This window comes from Myripristis murdjan, chromosome 4 (genome assembly GCF_902150065.1).
Source record: "Myripristis murdjan chromosome 4, fMyrMur1.1, whole genome shotgun sequence".
NCBI classification, from domain to species: Eukaryota; Metazoa; Chordata; class Actinopteri; order Holocentriformes; family Holocentridae; genus Myripristis; species Myripristis murdjan.
In genome coordinates this window covers 20,747,192-20,763,495 of record NC_043983.1, presented here as the reverse complement: position 1 = coordinate 20,763,495, position 16,304 = coordinate 20,747,192, and the positions used below count along the sequence as shown (strand labels likewise).

Genomic DNA, 16,304 nt, shown 5'->3' with positions numbered 1-16,304 from the left:
CTGAACAACTGGTTTCATTATATTGGAAAAAGTCCAAAAAGGCCATTTCTACACAGAGTGCCATTCAACTGTGCCTGTTATATGTCAAGACAAGTTACATAATCTTGATTTGCCCGTACTGGCTTACAACGGCTGTTATTCATAGTAAATTAAAGAGAAAATTGATTCATAATTCAGCCAGGGAATTACACAAACATGACAGCCTAGACTTAATCAGATACTCAAGGTCAGTACACCAAATGAAGCACCATCCATCTGTGTTGGGAAGGTCTTTTGAAAGCATGGCGATGCAAAGTACAAATTATTCCACCCTGGGAGAAGTCAAACTACAGCACAGCTAATTTTGAGAGGAACACTAAAACAAATAATATCATTCTTGACAATGGTTTTGTCCATCAGTCAAACATCTGTCTTCCAGAAACTGGAGTCAGGGTCAGGTTTTTGCACCAAGCAGGTAACTTGTAAAACAGCATGCAACAACATAAAGTAGAGAAGCAACTTTTAAACAAAAATTTAAAAAGAAAAAAAAAACAGTCCTTTTATAACCCAAAATTGTTTGTAGAGTCAGTATTTAACTACACAAAAAATGGCAAAAAAAGAAAAAAAGTTATGTAACTACTTGAGTCATTATGATAATAGGAATGTAGTTGAACTTAAAAGAGTTACTGCAAAATTTCATTGAACTACTAGTTGAATTAAATGTAGTTCACTAAGCGCTGCCATCCATGGATGACTAAAGTGTGATTACATCACATGAATGCAGTCTCCTTTGTTGTAAAATGGCTGCAGCTATCACCACATTGTTGTTGGCAACATGCTGGCTCAGTCCCCCTGCCCCATCCCCCACTCCCAGGCAGTCTCCCCCGTGATGATGTTTGGGGACATGTGAAAACCACCGTAGCAACCGTGGCCTGATAGTCGGAAACTTGAGCAGCTGTGAAAGCAGAGCCATGCAGTGAGAGAGACGCTGGAGGATGGACTGTACCAGGAAGGAGGTCACATTCAAGCCCCCCACCTCCGCCTCCTCACCGAAACTAACGTCATCAGCACGAACACAACTTCATTCTCTACAGACTGAATTAAACAAACCCATGACCGGTTTTCATGAGAGGACATAGAACTGTCTTGATTCTCTCACATGATTGACTCTGGCTTAAACCTCACATCTTATCTTTGACTAGCAGAGTGAATCAAGTTAATGAGATGCTTGCTTCTGCAGCCAGATGATGAGATGAATCAAAGTTCACAGTTCAAATTAGTTTACAACTCAATTCGGGAGAAAATAACCATGTTTAGACAAGGAAGATCTTTGTGTGCTTGTGTGTGTCTTGTGCTTTTGTGTGTGTCCTGTTGAGAGCGAGTCAGCCGTCACGCTGCACGTGCACTACCGCTGGCCCGCTGATAAGAAACATGAGAACGTCAAAATGCAAGTGACATTTATGGGACAAGCCTAAGTATCTTTTCCATGCACGCAAACATAAAAAACAACATGCAAGCAGATGTATTTTTAATGCATAGGACAAGATATGGTAGAAGTAAATGCACAAATGGTTGCTCTATTTTATATTTAAAATGATAGTATAGAGTATATGACATAGAGTCTATATAGCTGGAGGATAAAAAGCAATAACTAATTTGTCTTCATTAGCAGCGCAAGTTTCAGAAGTCTAGATGATCACAAGTCACCTAAAAAGGCATTAAGTGACTCTTGCCTTAATTATGTCACACAAATTCTACACTCAACTTTTTTGATTTGTCTCATTTCTCATGTTTACGATAGAAATATCTAAAAATAAAAATATCTAAAAACTGAACAAAAATAAACCCGCATTTGCATATAAAAAAAAATAATTATCTTTACAACTAAATGTGTGGATGTGTTCAGTTACTATGTTCTGTATAATCTTTAGTACTCTGTATTCCCACTCTAATGGGCATACAAGAAGCACCATCAAGTGGACAGTTGGGAATAGCTGAAGTCAATTTTGGCTCGACATGAAGGTCAATACCCTGGCATCGGTATGGTGCCATCCCAGACCACCTGTTGCCTTGGATAACATTATTATTATTATTAGATTCTCATGCTTAGATTCTCATGCTCCATTGCTAGAATTTTACTTGTAAGAGGTTTAACATTTCCAGTGGGCGATGTCTTCCTTCTTGTCCTATTTGGCACAATCCAACTCTTGGCACACACAGCAGTGAGCATTTTATAGTAAGACAGTTGGTCATCGCTTGGATGGTAGCATTTCACCTTATGAACTCCTTGAGGAACTTCTTGGCCTAACAGATTCTTTTTTTTTTTTTTTTAAATATGCAAATTGTCCTCTATCATGTGGAGAAAACGTATAGAGGGTGCAGAGCCTGTGAACAGGATCAGATGTTTTTGAATGTAACATTGTCTCAAGGCACAGTAATCTATGTTATTGGATGCCCCCAAGGCTTTTACATCCGCTCACGCGACTTTGGAACATGACCTTAATACATCTCTCACCACCTCACAGTCAGCCTCTATATGGAGATCGGGCATACTTTTATCCAAATGTATTAGATACAAGATCATTCAATATATGATTCCATGAAGAGCACATGCAACTCCTGTTAGACGAGCAAAGATGAGTATAAATGCCTTTGATTTGTGTTGGCGTGATTGTAGTAGTCGTAGTTCATTGATTCATCTGTCCTGGGACTGGACTGTCCCACTGTGAAATATTTATGGTTAGAGGTGCATGCCATGATGACAGAGATTTTAGATCTCGCTATTCTCCTTTCTCCTACTGCATGCACTCTGGGCACAAAAGCCTGACAATATAACGAGTCCCATGATACGCCTTTGGACATTAGGTTGTCTTTAAGTCAAAACATTGATGCTTCACAACTGGAAGGAGGGAAAGTCAGCTTGCTTCCAAAGGGAGTCATGGCTGGAGGATTACCTAGACTTGCTTAACATGGCTAGAGCAGCAATTTTTCCTGAAAGACTTTCAGAAGGGTCTGAGAGGGAACTGGGACATTGTCAGGACAGCCTTGAGCTGAGGGCCGCATGCATGTGGCTGTGTGCATGTGTTGGACTATGCACATATGCAAATGTATATACTTACATGCATGTATTTGTGTAGGCGTATGTACATGTTCATGGAATGTATGTTTGTGAACATTTTATATATGCACACATAACTCTTGCTATACAGTCTACAACTATCTATAAGCTGTTACTATAAAAGAAATATCTAAAAATGCCGGTATTCTATATTGTTCAATATTATCATCCATTTGTGAGCGAAACATTGCTGCAAGGCGTCCTATTCACACCTACAGTGGAGCAGCTCACGCGATGAAGGTTGATGAGAAGTTGTTTAAATTTAATGAGGAAGAACAAAAATAGCTTCCTGGTTGCTGGAAATAGGTTGTTTCCCCTCTTAAAAACCTTTCTCCTGGTCTTTGACACTTTTGTGCAAAAGTAGTTTTTGCCCCAGTTTTGATTACATTTACAAAAAAAAAAGTGAACGCTCAGGGCCTTGACCATGAATATTAGATTTGTCTAACGCGTGCGCCCTGGTGTAATGCGTTGTATTCATATCTCTGTGGTCGCATGTGTTTGCTCCACTCCTATAGGATACTGTATGAGCGGCTTGGCATTAAAAGTCACTGCTAACATGAGAAGTTGTAAACATGGGTCAAAGCTTCACCTACTTCTTTCCAGGACGTGTGGCTGGCAAGACCGGGCTTCGCTGCTCCTCCTCAAAACTTTTTTTTCACTCATCCTGTTTTGCTGACGAACCCGGTGTCAAATTTCTTATGTTCAGCTGAGACAAAATGTTCTTTCTCATGTTTTTGTGCTGCATGGTAGGAACTTGATTTGTGTGTTCCGTGGAGGCATTTTGCATCACTATTGGGATGACAGATAGCATTATTTTGGTCAATTAATTAATCAGCTATGAAAAACTCCTCTCCAAGTAGCTTTGTTTCTTTTATCGCAGTTCATCTGATTGTAAAGAGACAACCTTAAATCAATGGCACAGGCCCCTAGTAAGTTTCAAGCACAAGTGGATCAAAAAGTTGCCAGTGATTTTCCAGTGGACTTCTAGTTGACTTGCACATTCTTTCTGAGATGAAGGGTCTTCAGTTCCCTTGTTTTGTTTTCTCCTCCCCCACTGTTAAATCCCATCCTGCAGTTTACAAGCTCCCCACTCTCAGACCTTTAGCAACTGTGAAGGCATCGCCACCGTGCACAGCGATAATGGAATTTTACAAAGGTCAAAGAAGTCAAGATAGGATGAACAAAAGACACACAGCCTTTTCATGGCTGTGCTGAAAGTTAAAAAAAAAAAGAAAAACATTTAGGAACCTCTCCCAGCATCCCGGTAGTTGTGCACTGACCATTTGAATTCACTCATAGAAATCTGCACAAAAAACACACTTTTATTTTAAATGATGGCTATTTTTTTAATTCAAATTGTCAGCATTGCCATGATTGTTTTTTGTTTGTTCATTTGTTTGTTTGTTTTGAAAGCAGGAACTGAAACTTTGATAATGTCTATGTGTGTCTAACAGGGTGTGTTCAGTGAGAATTACTGAAATAGATGATATTGTGTGAGAGGAGAAAACTCTGGGCAAAATGCACACTGACCTTTTTCTGTTTGCCTCAAAACCTGAGGTCACCTAAAGACAGGATATAGCTGATTTAGTGTTTTTAAGGTGGGTGAGTGAGTGGGGAGATGGCTCATAAATTGAGAGTCCTAAGTTCAAGACCCCATGACAGCAAGCAAATGCAGCTCCAGGGTCGTGGCTGCACTCTGAACTCCCTGTGGAAGAGAAAAGCAACATTTATCCTTAGGGATCAATCGACTGTAACAACAAAAAGTATTTTTTTTGTTTTGTCTTGTTTTGCTGACAACGTTTTTTTAAGTGTCTATTTATTTGAGTATTCATTTGAGCAAAATGTTTTGCAAAATATTTCTTCCCACTTCATTTAAATGGTGCAATAGTCAGTCTCATGCACAACAGTTGCTTGTCTGTTTTCTCGTAAGATGTGAAATTGGTCCTGACCATGCCCTGGTCATAATGCAGGCTCAGCACAACATTCCCACATGCTGATGACCAGCCTGGATTAACACAGCGCGGTGCCTTAGGGTGACCACATGTAACATGCCCCTCTTCTTTACATGTAAAAAAGTGAAATTTACTCTGGGCATCAAGACCATGGATTTACATGAACATACAGCTAAAGTACAGGCTCAGCACACACACTATGGAAAATTTTTAGACCCACCAAAAAAAACCTTACACCACAGATGGTAGGGGTGTAAAATCCAACTGAAAAAAAAATGACACTCAATTCGCAATACATCCTGAAAGTGCAGTGTTACAAACACATCCATTGTATGAGTGCATTACAAACACATCCACTGTACGAGAGCCATCTAACCAACACTTAGCTGATGAATTAATGAATATACTGAAAGTATCTTGATGTCTGTTTTAAATGGTGGGGAGATTTTTGCCTTTAAAAGATTATTTTCGATTTCATTTTGTTATCCCAAATCTCTGAGTGGAAAAAAGTTATTTTTGCAAATAAGACAAAATACAATACTTTGGAAATGGTACTGTTTTATTCTCCCTGATGTACAAGCCAAACCAAAACCATTCCCATATATTGGTTTCTGTCTCTGAAAAGAAAATAGAATGAAAACATAAACAGACTTTACAGGCATGACTAACTGAGCATCTGGTTAAAAGAGAAAACCGTCATTGTGGACTAGACAGTGATTTTGAGGGGAGGTGGGGCAGTTACACAACTACTAACAATGCATTGACTCACTTTATTTTTACACCGTATTGGAAAGAGAAAATAGACTGAGGCCTATCGGTCGAAATCTGAGAAGCTGTAAATCCCATAGGTTAAGTTGGCTTATCAAGACATCAAATAACATTGGACTATTATAAGACACGCACACACAGATTAAAGCATATCTCCGATACAATGTCCAACAAGAAGACACTCGTTAGATCACAAACCTCCACCAAGGTTGCCACTGGAATTTACAGCCCTTACTGCTAAGCCACGCCCCCTTTGGCTACTGTCATAAGAAACGCCCATTTTGGTCAATTGGCGTCAAGCATCATCAGTGCCAACTTGACTCATGACCAACCTTCCCACAAGAATTGGTGGTGTTACTGGGATGCACTTGGAAACTACAATGTTGTTTGTACTAAGCCCCACCCATTTTTGTTGATGATGCTGTCATAGGATGCACCCCTTTTCAGCCAATGAGCGTGGAGAATTGGTCAGGGCCACCTTGACCCATGCATGGCAAACATCCCCACCAGGTTTCATTTTGTTTTGGTTTTTTGTTTTTGTGAATTACTCATTCACTGGTCAATCACCAAACTTTCCAAGACGTTTTGTGTAAATTTGACAAAACAACACGAACAATATGATTTGTTGTAATCGTAATAGCATGAGTAAAAACTGACAAAATTCTAAATGTGGGAAATATATGGCATACATACAGTAGTAAAAGGATTTTAGTCAAGAGCAGTATTTATGAAGCATATATGTATATTTTCTCCACAAATCAGAAAAAAGGCGGAATGAGTTTATGTGGTGTTGACAATGTTTCTGTAACTGGAAGTGACGCTCACCTGATCCCGCCATGCCCACAGCTACAGAGTAGAGCGCTGTGGAAAATTCCAAGATTGGGTATGTTCTCAATTAAGGCAGTGTCCTTCACTGTGAAATTCAAGAACCAGCTCCTGCATGACTCTGCGCTTTTTCTGTGCAGTGCGCCAGTGGACTGTGCATCAACGACAAATTCATTCATGTAACACCATTTCATTCGGCCTGCGTTTCTCCAAAATGATTGAATTTCACTCCTGAGCCTTACATGGTGCATCTGCTGAGCTAAGCTGCATGTATGATCCTGCTTCCATCCAACTTTATGCTGAACAATGAGTACAGATACTTTAATTTGTAAAGAGGTGGCTTAAAATCAGCTGAAAAGTACTTGGTTGAAGCTTGAGCGTGCACTTCTCGACTTCTCTTTGAGCATGTATAGGTTCTTCCTTTATTTCATTGCAGCTGGCCATGAGGAAAAAAATCCTGACTTGGGGTCAGGAAGAAACACAAACACACAGCAAAATAACAAACTCCAAGTTATGTAATCCAAACCAGGACATCCTTGGTGACGCTCGTTAGACTGGTTGTTAGTACAGCTTTAGTATTCGGGTTACAAGATCACTGTACAATAAACCAGCAATCCACCACAGCTTTGTTGTCACTTCCTCAGACTGAAAAATGTATTAGCCAATATCATGAACATGTTAAATTCTTCTCCCCTTTTGTTGTTTCATTATAGGCCTACTTAAGATGCTGCACTAGCAAAGACAGGCCTAAGCAGAACGTTTATAGAGAAGTTCACTTGAGGCATATCCAAGACACGCAATGCTGTTAACTTGAATCAGCTAAATCTTATAGAGACGACTGAACTTGTGATGCTTTTTAACCCAATTTTCTTTGAATCATAGCGTCACAGTGACAAATGTCTAGTGCTGTAACTATTATGACAACAGCAGATACTCCCAAATAGGATAGAAAACCTTCTCATACATTACTGTCAGTCATATTGTTAGTCATAATTAACTATATTGTAAATACCAATTTTAATTGCTGATTTTCATTCATTCATGTCTATTTCTAGCATCTTTTCTATTTGTTGAAAATATGCATGATGTTTTCATTCATTCAGTCAACCAATCAGAACTAATTCATTCATTCATTTTTGGCATGATGTATGATTCCAAATTTTAGGTATCCCATTATCCAAATTGATTAATTGGTAACTGACCAGTACTGGACAATATTACTGAAAGCTGTCACTGGAGATATGATTATGCAACGTGGCTGCGTGGGAACCTTTACACAGCAACAATGCCACAAGGCCAGAGACCTGGTAGGTGTACGCTTACAATGCAATGGTGAGCTTGAAAACACGGCTCTGTGTGGCAGATTTGTCAGCGTGTAGAATTTCATTCTGGTTTGTTCTCCTGGGAAAACTGGAACATCCTCACCTATCCTTTTAACTGAGAAATCTGACTCACATGAACGTCTCAATTACTTCACAGAAGCAGGCGCGGTTCATTTGCTTATTTATCTCCCACGTCATTCTCATGTATTTCGCACTTAGTGCTTCCGGTGAGTCGTTATACAAAATTGCAGTATGTGTGATAGTAGAATTCAAATTGTGTAGATGAGAAACCTGCAGCAAACAATCCTGGGCACACAGGTTACACAGCCTGGATAGGGATAGTGCTGCTTACTTTGAATGATTCCAAGCTCATTCAAACTGTGTGGTGGAGCTAGCGAGGAAATATAAGCATGTGAGGTCCTCTTGTGACAGTAAAGGTGTACTACATCTTATTTACCAGGAGTGTCCCAGAGCTAAGACTTGGCCCCACAGCAGCTGTACAAAATGTTCTGCCAAGAAGATAGTATCACTCAGAGGCCATCCCACATTCGGATTATTTATACACAACACCAGCGAATATAGGGTTATTCACTGGTTCTAAGAAACAATTGGATAACTGATTCACTGTTTTTTCCTCTTTCTATGAAAACATTCTTCAAGGCTAAAACAATGCACATGTCTTTTGTACTTTGAAGCTGTATTACAGTTTTTACTGATTTACCCATTCTGGTTCTAACTCTGCTTTTGGTTCCACACATACATTGCACACACACACACACACACACACACACACACACACACACACACGTGCACACACACGAACATTACACAGTGGAATTGCTGTAAGAATTTTATATACAGATACAGATATACTCTCTCTCTCTCTCTCTCTCTCTCCCTCCCTCCCTCCCTCTTTCTCTCTCTCCCTCTTTCTCTCTCTCTCTCTCTGTCTCTCTCTTCCTCTCCCTCCCTCTCTCTCTCTCTCTCTCTCTCTCTCTCTCTCTGTCTCTCTCTCTCTCTATTTCTCTCCCCCTCTCTCTCTCTCTCTGTCTCTCTCCTCTCTGTCTTTCTCACTCTCTCAGAAGACAAGTGAGTGTAAGTTAGTCACGGCCTATTAGCGCCATCTTCAGGCCAACCTTGCAACAGCGACAAAGTAGCCTTTTTTTTTTTTTTTTTTTTTTGTCTCTCTTGCAAAGATATTGATCTCCACCAAATTTTACACACAGCACATTTTAGCTGTATATATGTCATCTTTGTATCATAACAAAAACTTAGTTAAGAAGATGCACAGAAAGGAAGATTTCTGCTTACTGCTAAAGGGCATTTAAGGCCCCCAAATGTGTCACACCACATTTAGTCATGCACCAATTGCGCCACCCTGAGGACAAATTGGTAACAATTTTCAAGTGACAGTGAGTATCACCTGCAGCTGTGGTTCTCTTTCAGAGAACATCACTTCCTGCAGTGTCTTCACATGTGCATCTCTCTTACTCTGAAACCATCTCTGGAAAACACACTGGCTACTCTATACCTCATTTCATCCTTCTTTTTCAGCACCATTTACTTAAGTTCAATTTCAAAACTCCAACTTAATCGGTTTTCAAGTAACAGCAGATTTAGATACTATAGATGCTATGAAATCTATACACACTGCACCTAGAGGAACTTTTATGACATCCCACTCTAAATCCATAGGCATTAATATGGAGTTGGTCCCCACTTTGCAGTTATAAACAGCTTCTTCTCTTTTCAGGGAAGGCTTTCTACAAGATTTTGGAGTTTCTCTTTGGGAATTGCTTGCTTTGTGCACTGGGGTACAGTCATGCTCGAACAGAAAAGGGCCTTCCCCAAACTGTTCCCCCAAAATTGGAGTCATAGAATTGTCCAAAATGTCTTAGAAAGCTGAAGCATTAAGATTTCCCTTCACTGGAACTAAGGGGCTGACGCCAGCCCCAGAAAAACAAGCCCATTGCATTATCTCTCCTCCAACAAACTTTACAGTTGGCACGATGCAGTCAGGCGGTGAACGTTGTCCTGGCATTCACCAAACACAGACTTGTACATCAGACTGACAGATAGAGAAGCGTGATTCATCACTCCACAGAACACGTTTCCACCATTCCAGAGTCGAGTGGTGGCGTGTTTTACACCACTGCATCTGCTTGGTGATGTAAGGCTTGCATGCAGCTGCTCAGCCATGGAAACCTATGCCATGAAGCTCCCAGTGCACAGTTTTTGTGCTGATGTTAATGCAAGAGGAGGTTTGGAGCTCTGCAGTTATTGAGCCAGCAGAGTGTTGGCCACTTTTACACACTATGGGCTCTAGTTTCCCGGCGCAGCGCAGGGTGGCGCAGTGAGGCGCACCCCGCGCAGAGCTAGTTTCGACAGGCGCAACGCGCGAGGCGAACGGTTTCCAAGTTTCGCAGACGGATCTGCGCCGAGATGGGAGTGGCGGCGCAGCAGGGGGAGGTGTCGACAGATTCAGCTTGGCGCAGTGACAGTTTCGTGCCAAAAGGCTTCGCCGAGGTGCGCCAAAAGCTCGCCTCCTGAAACCACGTCTACTTTCGGCGCAAGGCGCAGCGGGGCTGGCGCAGTGGAAGTTTGGCTGACAGGCGGGCAGTGCGCACACGTCACCACAACCTCACAGATTGTCAGACACATTAACAATGCAATAAATACCCACAAAAACCACTATTCAATGCTACTATCTCAATCAGCACATAAATGTATCTCCATATCAACTGTCCCGTCACAACTGATGTCAGATCAAAGGAGATTGGCACCGTTTGGCAGCGTAATGGAAACCCAACCTGATCACCTGTCAGTCAAACAATGTGTCCCATACAGTGATGTCTTTTTTCCAGTCATGGTGTCTGGCGCTGCCCCTGTTAACTACACAGTTTTTCTTCCATATATATTTAAATATTCCATTCTGGGTTTTCGTTATCCGGTAATCACCTGACTATGACTGGTAAAATCTGCCAAAGTCCGGTAATTTTTAAATGTCCGGTGAAAATATTCACAATTTGAATTTTATTAAAACAGTCAATTTCCACGTAATTTTATTTGTAATTAAAAAAAAAAAAAAAAATAGACTGCATGATCCCTGTCTCCGGTGTACCAGAGGGAGAGAGAGGGTTTTTTTCTGCAGAACCGGATCAAAACAGCGCAGCAAAGTCGCCTGGGGCAGAACAAGGTCACAAGACTGATGCGCATTGCAAGTTGCGGAGAGACACTTGAGACTTTTGATTTTAATTCAGCTGCTGAATTAAGTTTTTATTGCATCTATTTGATTTCAAGTTGGCAGCACGCAGCGTTATTAAAATGATATGAGCCCGTTTTTTTGTTTGCAAATTGTAGTTGCAATTGTATGCAACGTTCATGTTAAAAGAGCACAGGCTTGTGCAATATTTATTTATTTATTTTAGACGTTACGTAGGTGAGTCAATTGACGGCACTAATTTAATTTGATACAGCCTGCTTTTCAATAAAAAGATTACGCTATAAATTGACATGCCTTGATATCATTCTTATGTAGCCTGCATATAATTTTAAGCTCAGTAAATTCAGATAATATTTGACCGGAATTTCAAACATTTGTCCGGTAAATTGAAAACCTGCCGGTCACGTTGTCCGGTGCCAATTTTTTCTAACGGAATCCCTGATTTGCCCTGCGATGGACTGGCGACCTGTCCAGGGTGTTTCCTTGCCTTCGCCCTATGAGCGCTGGGATAGGCTCCACCACCCCCCCGCGACCCTAGTGAGGATAAGCGGTTTAGAAGATGAATGAATGAATGAAACCCTGATTCCACACATATCGAAAATGTAAAATGCATCGGTTCCTTGCCAGACACTGGGCGTTTAGAACAGCGAATGTAAAAGCTTTCATGAACCGGATTTTGTTTTAATCTCTAGTGTGTTGTTGCATCAGTAAGTGATGGAGTCGAAAGTTGCAAAACAAACATGTAGGCTATTTATATGAATATGGCGAGGATTATCCTTTGAGGTAAAAACATTCATTAAAAATGGGGGCTTCACAGTAAAATTTTTATTTGCTCGTAAAAATCAATAACTTTAACAGACGGTGACAGAGCTGGAAAAAAAGAGATGCGAGGCAGGCAGGTAATGGAAAGACAGGGGACTCAGGAATTTAAGGATAGATGCATGGATGGATGGATGGGTAGTTAGATGGATGGGTGGACAGATGGATGGCAGGTAGCTCCAGCAACATTGCAGCAGCCAAGACTGGCCTCAGTGCGTGTGTGATGCGACTGCTCTCTTCGTCCATGTCAAATGTGTAGACTACCACTACGCCTTCGCGCAGCGCATTTTAAAGGCGAGGACAGGGGCTCATTTGATTGGTTTAAAGTGAATCGGCTGTGTCAAACCCACACCACGCCTTCTCTCCTCCCTTGCGCCGGTAGGAGGAACGGCGCAGTAGATGCGCCAAGGCGCACAGCGTGCCAAACTTGCAAAATCCACTTGGCCACACCCAGTTGGCGCAGCGCAGCTGCGCTGCGCCCGCGACTCGCCAGGTCTGCGAAACTAGAGCCCTATGTGTCTCAGCACTCAACGACCCTGCTCTGTAACTTTACGTGGTCTGCCACTTGGTGGCAGAGCTGCTGTGGTTCCTAAATGTAACCAGTTTGCAATAACACAACTTACAGTTGATCAGAGAATACCTAGGAGGGAAGAAATTTCACAAACTGATTTATTGCAGCGGTGGCATTCTATTACACTACTATTATAGTGCCATGCTTTCCGTTCAGTTCAGTGAGCTCTTTAGAATGACCCATTCTTTCACAAATGTTTGTTAAGGCAAACTGCATGGCTCAGTGCTTGATTTTATACACCTGCGGCAATGGGGCTGAATAAAACACCTGAATTCAATGATTAAGAGGTGCAGATATACTTTTGTCTATGTAGTGTACACCAGATAGGCATATTTTCTTCAGTCTGTGCACTTTTATCAAATTTTGAGAAATACACAGATTGATATACACATCTATATGTGTATATCAATCTGTGTAAAATAAATCAGACGTGAAAACCTTAACTTTGTGAAATTCACATGAGAAATAATGAAAGCTCATTTTAATTGGCCTTGTAGGCCTACAAAGCACCCATAGCTTTTAGTCCCAAGTGTATGGGGTAACAGCATGCAGGCACGCCGTATATGGGGGAAAAGTTAGGACAATTCCAAGGGCCCTTGCCTGACAGTAACCTGACTTCTGCACAACACAACTGATGGTCCCAACCCATTGATAAAGCAAGAAATTCCACTAATTAACCCTGATAAGGCACACCTGTGAAGTGAAAACCATTTCAGGTGACTACCTCTTGAAGCTCATCGAGAGAATGCCAAGAGTGTGCAAAGCAGTAATCATAGCAAAGGGTGGCTATTTTGAAGAAACTAGAATATAAAACATGTTTTCAGTTATTTCACCTTTTTTTGTTAAGTACATAACTCCACATGTGTTCATTCATAGTTTTGATTCCTGCAGTTAGAATCTACAATGTAAATAGTCATGAAAATAAAGAAAACGCATTGAATGAGAAGGTGTGTCCAAACTTTTGGCCTGTACTGTATATATATATATATATATACAGTTTTTTTTTTTTTTTTTTTTTTCATGGGGCCCAAAATTCCTGGCGGCGTGTTCCTGAGTGTTGTGAGTACCAGTGGCCTATACGCAGCTACCCAGACACAACTACACCACTGGTCAGGACATTTTCTAATAGGCTAATATAGCCTAATTTCAGACTATATTTTAAAATATCTGCAGAAAAGCATTATTAAAAAAGGTCTATACATTTTATGCACTCAAAACATATGTCTGGTTATTGCTAAAAACCAGTGAAACATGCTTGGTGGGACAGCTGGTCACTGAAACAGGTCGCTCAGATCCAAACTGATTCCTATAAATGGCTCTAAGTCACATTCAGATAATTGCACAACGATGAAGCTGACAGCAAGTCGTGCGCAAAACTAAAAAGCTCTGCATGCATGGACTTCAATGAGGCTGAAAAGAGCTGTAAAACATTAAACTTCTCCCCATGAATATATACCTAATGTGTTATTACCGTTTTACGCTATAAAACGAGGTTTATAAAGCCATGAAACATAACGCAGCTGTCATAGTAAACACGTAGGCTACATTAAGGTTTAACAGTCGGGATAAGCTAGACAGGGCTAATGTGCTGAGTTTGTACAGTCAAGAGCGGAGTCACTGAGTGGGTAAGCTGAGCCAGGCAGTAAAAGTGTCACATCTGCTGCTGACTGCAGACTGTAGTACACTACTGACTGAAGTGACGTCTCACTCCGGCTCTGCCAAACTCCGCCCATCCGTGCTACAGGGCATCTCCCGGCCGAGCCGCTCAGAAGGCGCCAGCGCTCAGGGAAGCCGGGGTAAGCCGCTGTGCAGGGATGTGCATTTGTGAAAGGTGACAGCATGATGTCCTTTTAACGCATCAGTTGAGCATTGTAGATGATCAGGTTTGGGAACTCAGGTGCTATCTGAAGGGAGGGTGCAGTAGTATGGGTTAATACGATTTTTGTTTTTTCCTTAAAGATGTTGATGAATGAAGCAGTCAGCAACTGGTGGCAAGATGTCATATGTTGATACCTTATCCTAATAAGACAATTGTGTTTTAGGAGAGATGTTACAATGTGAAATCTTGCATGCAATATGAGATATAACTGATAAAGCATTGCAAACCTAAGATGTTTTTTTGTTTGTTTGTTTTTGTTTTTTGTTCTCATGGCAAAATTTGCATTGCTCTCTTCCAGGCTCTTACTGGGACGACAACAGTGTCAGGAAATCCTTGTGCAGCTTGAAACTCATGCAAGTGATTTCATTCACCTCTCTGAAACTGAATATGGCTGATGAAGTGTCCCTATGGACTCCTGACAAGGTGGTTGCAAAAATGTATATTTCCAAGAGAAATATAAGGAAGTGTCAGGAGAAACATCTTATCACTCATTTTCTCCCAGACAACCACCTTGTCAGTAATACTCATAACTTGAAGGGGGACTCCTCCTTTGGTAATTATGATACCCCCTCACTATTTGCTAGTAACAACACTGGGATGTTTTTCCTTAACCCTCAAACCCCAACCTGGACTCTTGCAGAGAAGTGTGCTGACCTTTCACTGGGAGGAGAAGGTGGAGTTTGTGGTGACGAATGCACCGCTAATGAAGCACAGTTGGACACTGCGCGACAGGAGGGAAGCAGCTGCGCCAAAGCTATGAGGAGCTGTGAGGTACAAAGTGATAACTCAGCTAATTGTAGGATATCTAAATTGGAAGTGCCAAGTGCTGACTCTCAGGGATGTTCTCCAGATGGAGGTGTGAATATGAGTATGGAAAAAAATGAACAAAACCCTCCCATAAAGGATGTGATATCATTTGATGCCTGCAAGGATGGCAAGCTCTCTCGACTTTTTGCAGCCATGAAAAAACGTAGCAGTGGTCTCGACACAGAGCATCGCCCCTACAAGTGCACACACTGCCACTGGGCTTTTAAGAAGTTTTGCAACTTACAGAGTCATTTAGAGACACACAGCGGTCTGAAGCCACATGTATGCAATATATGTGGCAAGGCATACTCTCATCAAGGCACACTGCAGCAGCACAAACGTCTACACACAGGTGAGAGACCATATCACTGTCCTTTTTGTGCCAAGACTTATATCTGGTCCTCGGACTACCGCAAACACATCCGCACACACACCGGCGAGAAGCCCTATGTTTGTGGTACTTGTGGCAAGGACTTTGTGCGTTCCTCTGACCTCCGAAAACACGAGCGAAACATGCACACCAATGACAAGCCCTTTCCATGCACACACTGTGGTAAAACCTTCAACAAACCACTCTCTCTGCAGCGCCATGAGCGTAAGCACCTGGGAGAACGGCCGTTTTCTTGCCCTGACTGCGGCAAGACCTTCGCTCTGGCCAGTCGTATGACAGAGCACCAGAAGATCCACAGAGGAGTGCGTCCGTATGTCTGCTCGGTGTGCTCCAAGAGCTTCACAAAGTCTTCCAATCTGCTCGAGCACGAGGCCATTCACAGCGGAGTGCGGCCCCATAAGTGCACAGAGTGTGGCGTGGCCTTTGCCATGGCCTCTCGCCTAGTTCGGCACCAGTACATCCACAGTGGAGAGACACCCTTCAGCTGCCCAGGTTGCAGCATGAACTTCAGCAGCTTACTTGCTCTAAAGCATCACCAAGATAAAAGCTGTGCTGGGAGGATCTTTGTCTGTGTGCAGTGTGACAAATCTTTCCAGTGCGCCTCAAAGCTTACACAGCATATGCTGAGCCATACGGACAAGAATGTCTAA

The 16,304-nt window shown here is 41.8% G+C and overlaps 1 protein-coding gene across 1 annotated transcript; it reads left to right on the top strand.

Annotated features, from left to right (window-relative positions):
- Positions 1-382: 382 nt before the first annotated feature.
- znf648 (zinc finger protein 648) lies at positions 383-16,304 on the top strand. The gene is made up of 5 exons (XM_030049735.1): positions 383-454; positions 1,356-1,430; positions 14,322-14,373; positions 15,097-15,227; positions 15,651-16,304. The coding sequence occupies exons 1-5, from the start codon at positions 383-385 to the stop codon at positions 16,302-16,304; spliced, it is 984 nt and encodes a 327-aa protein (XP_029905595.1).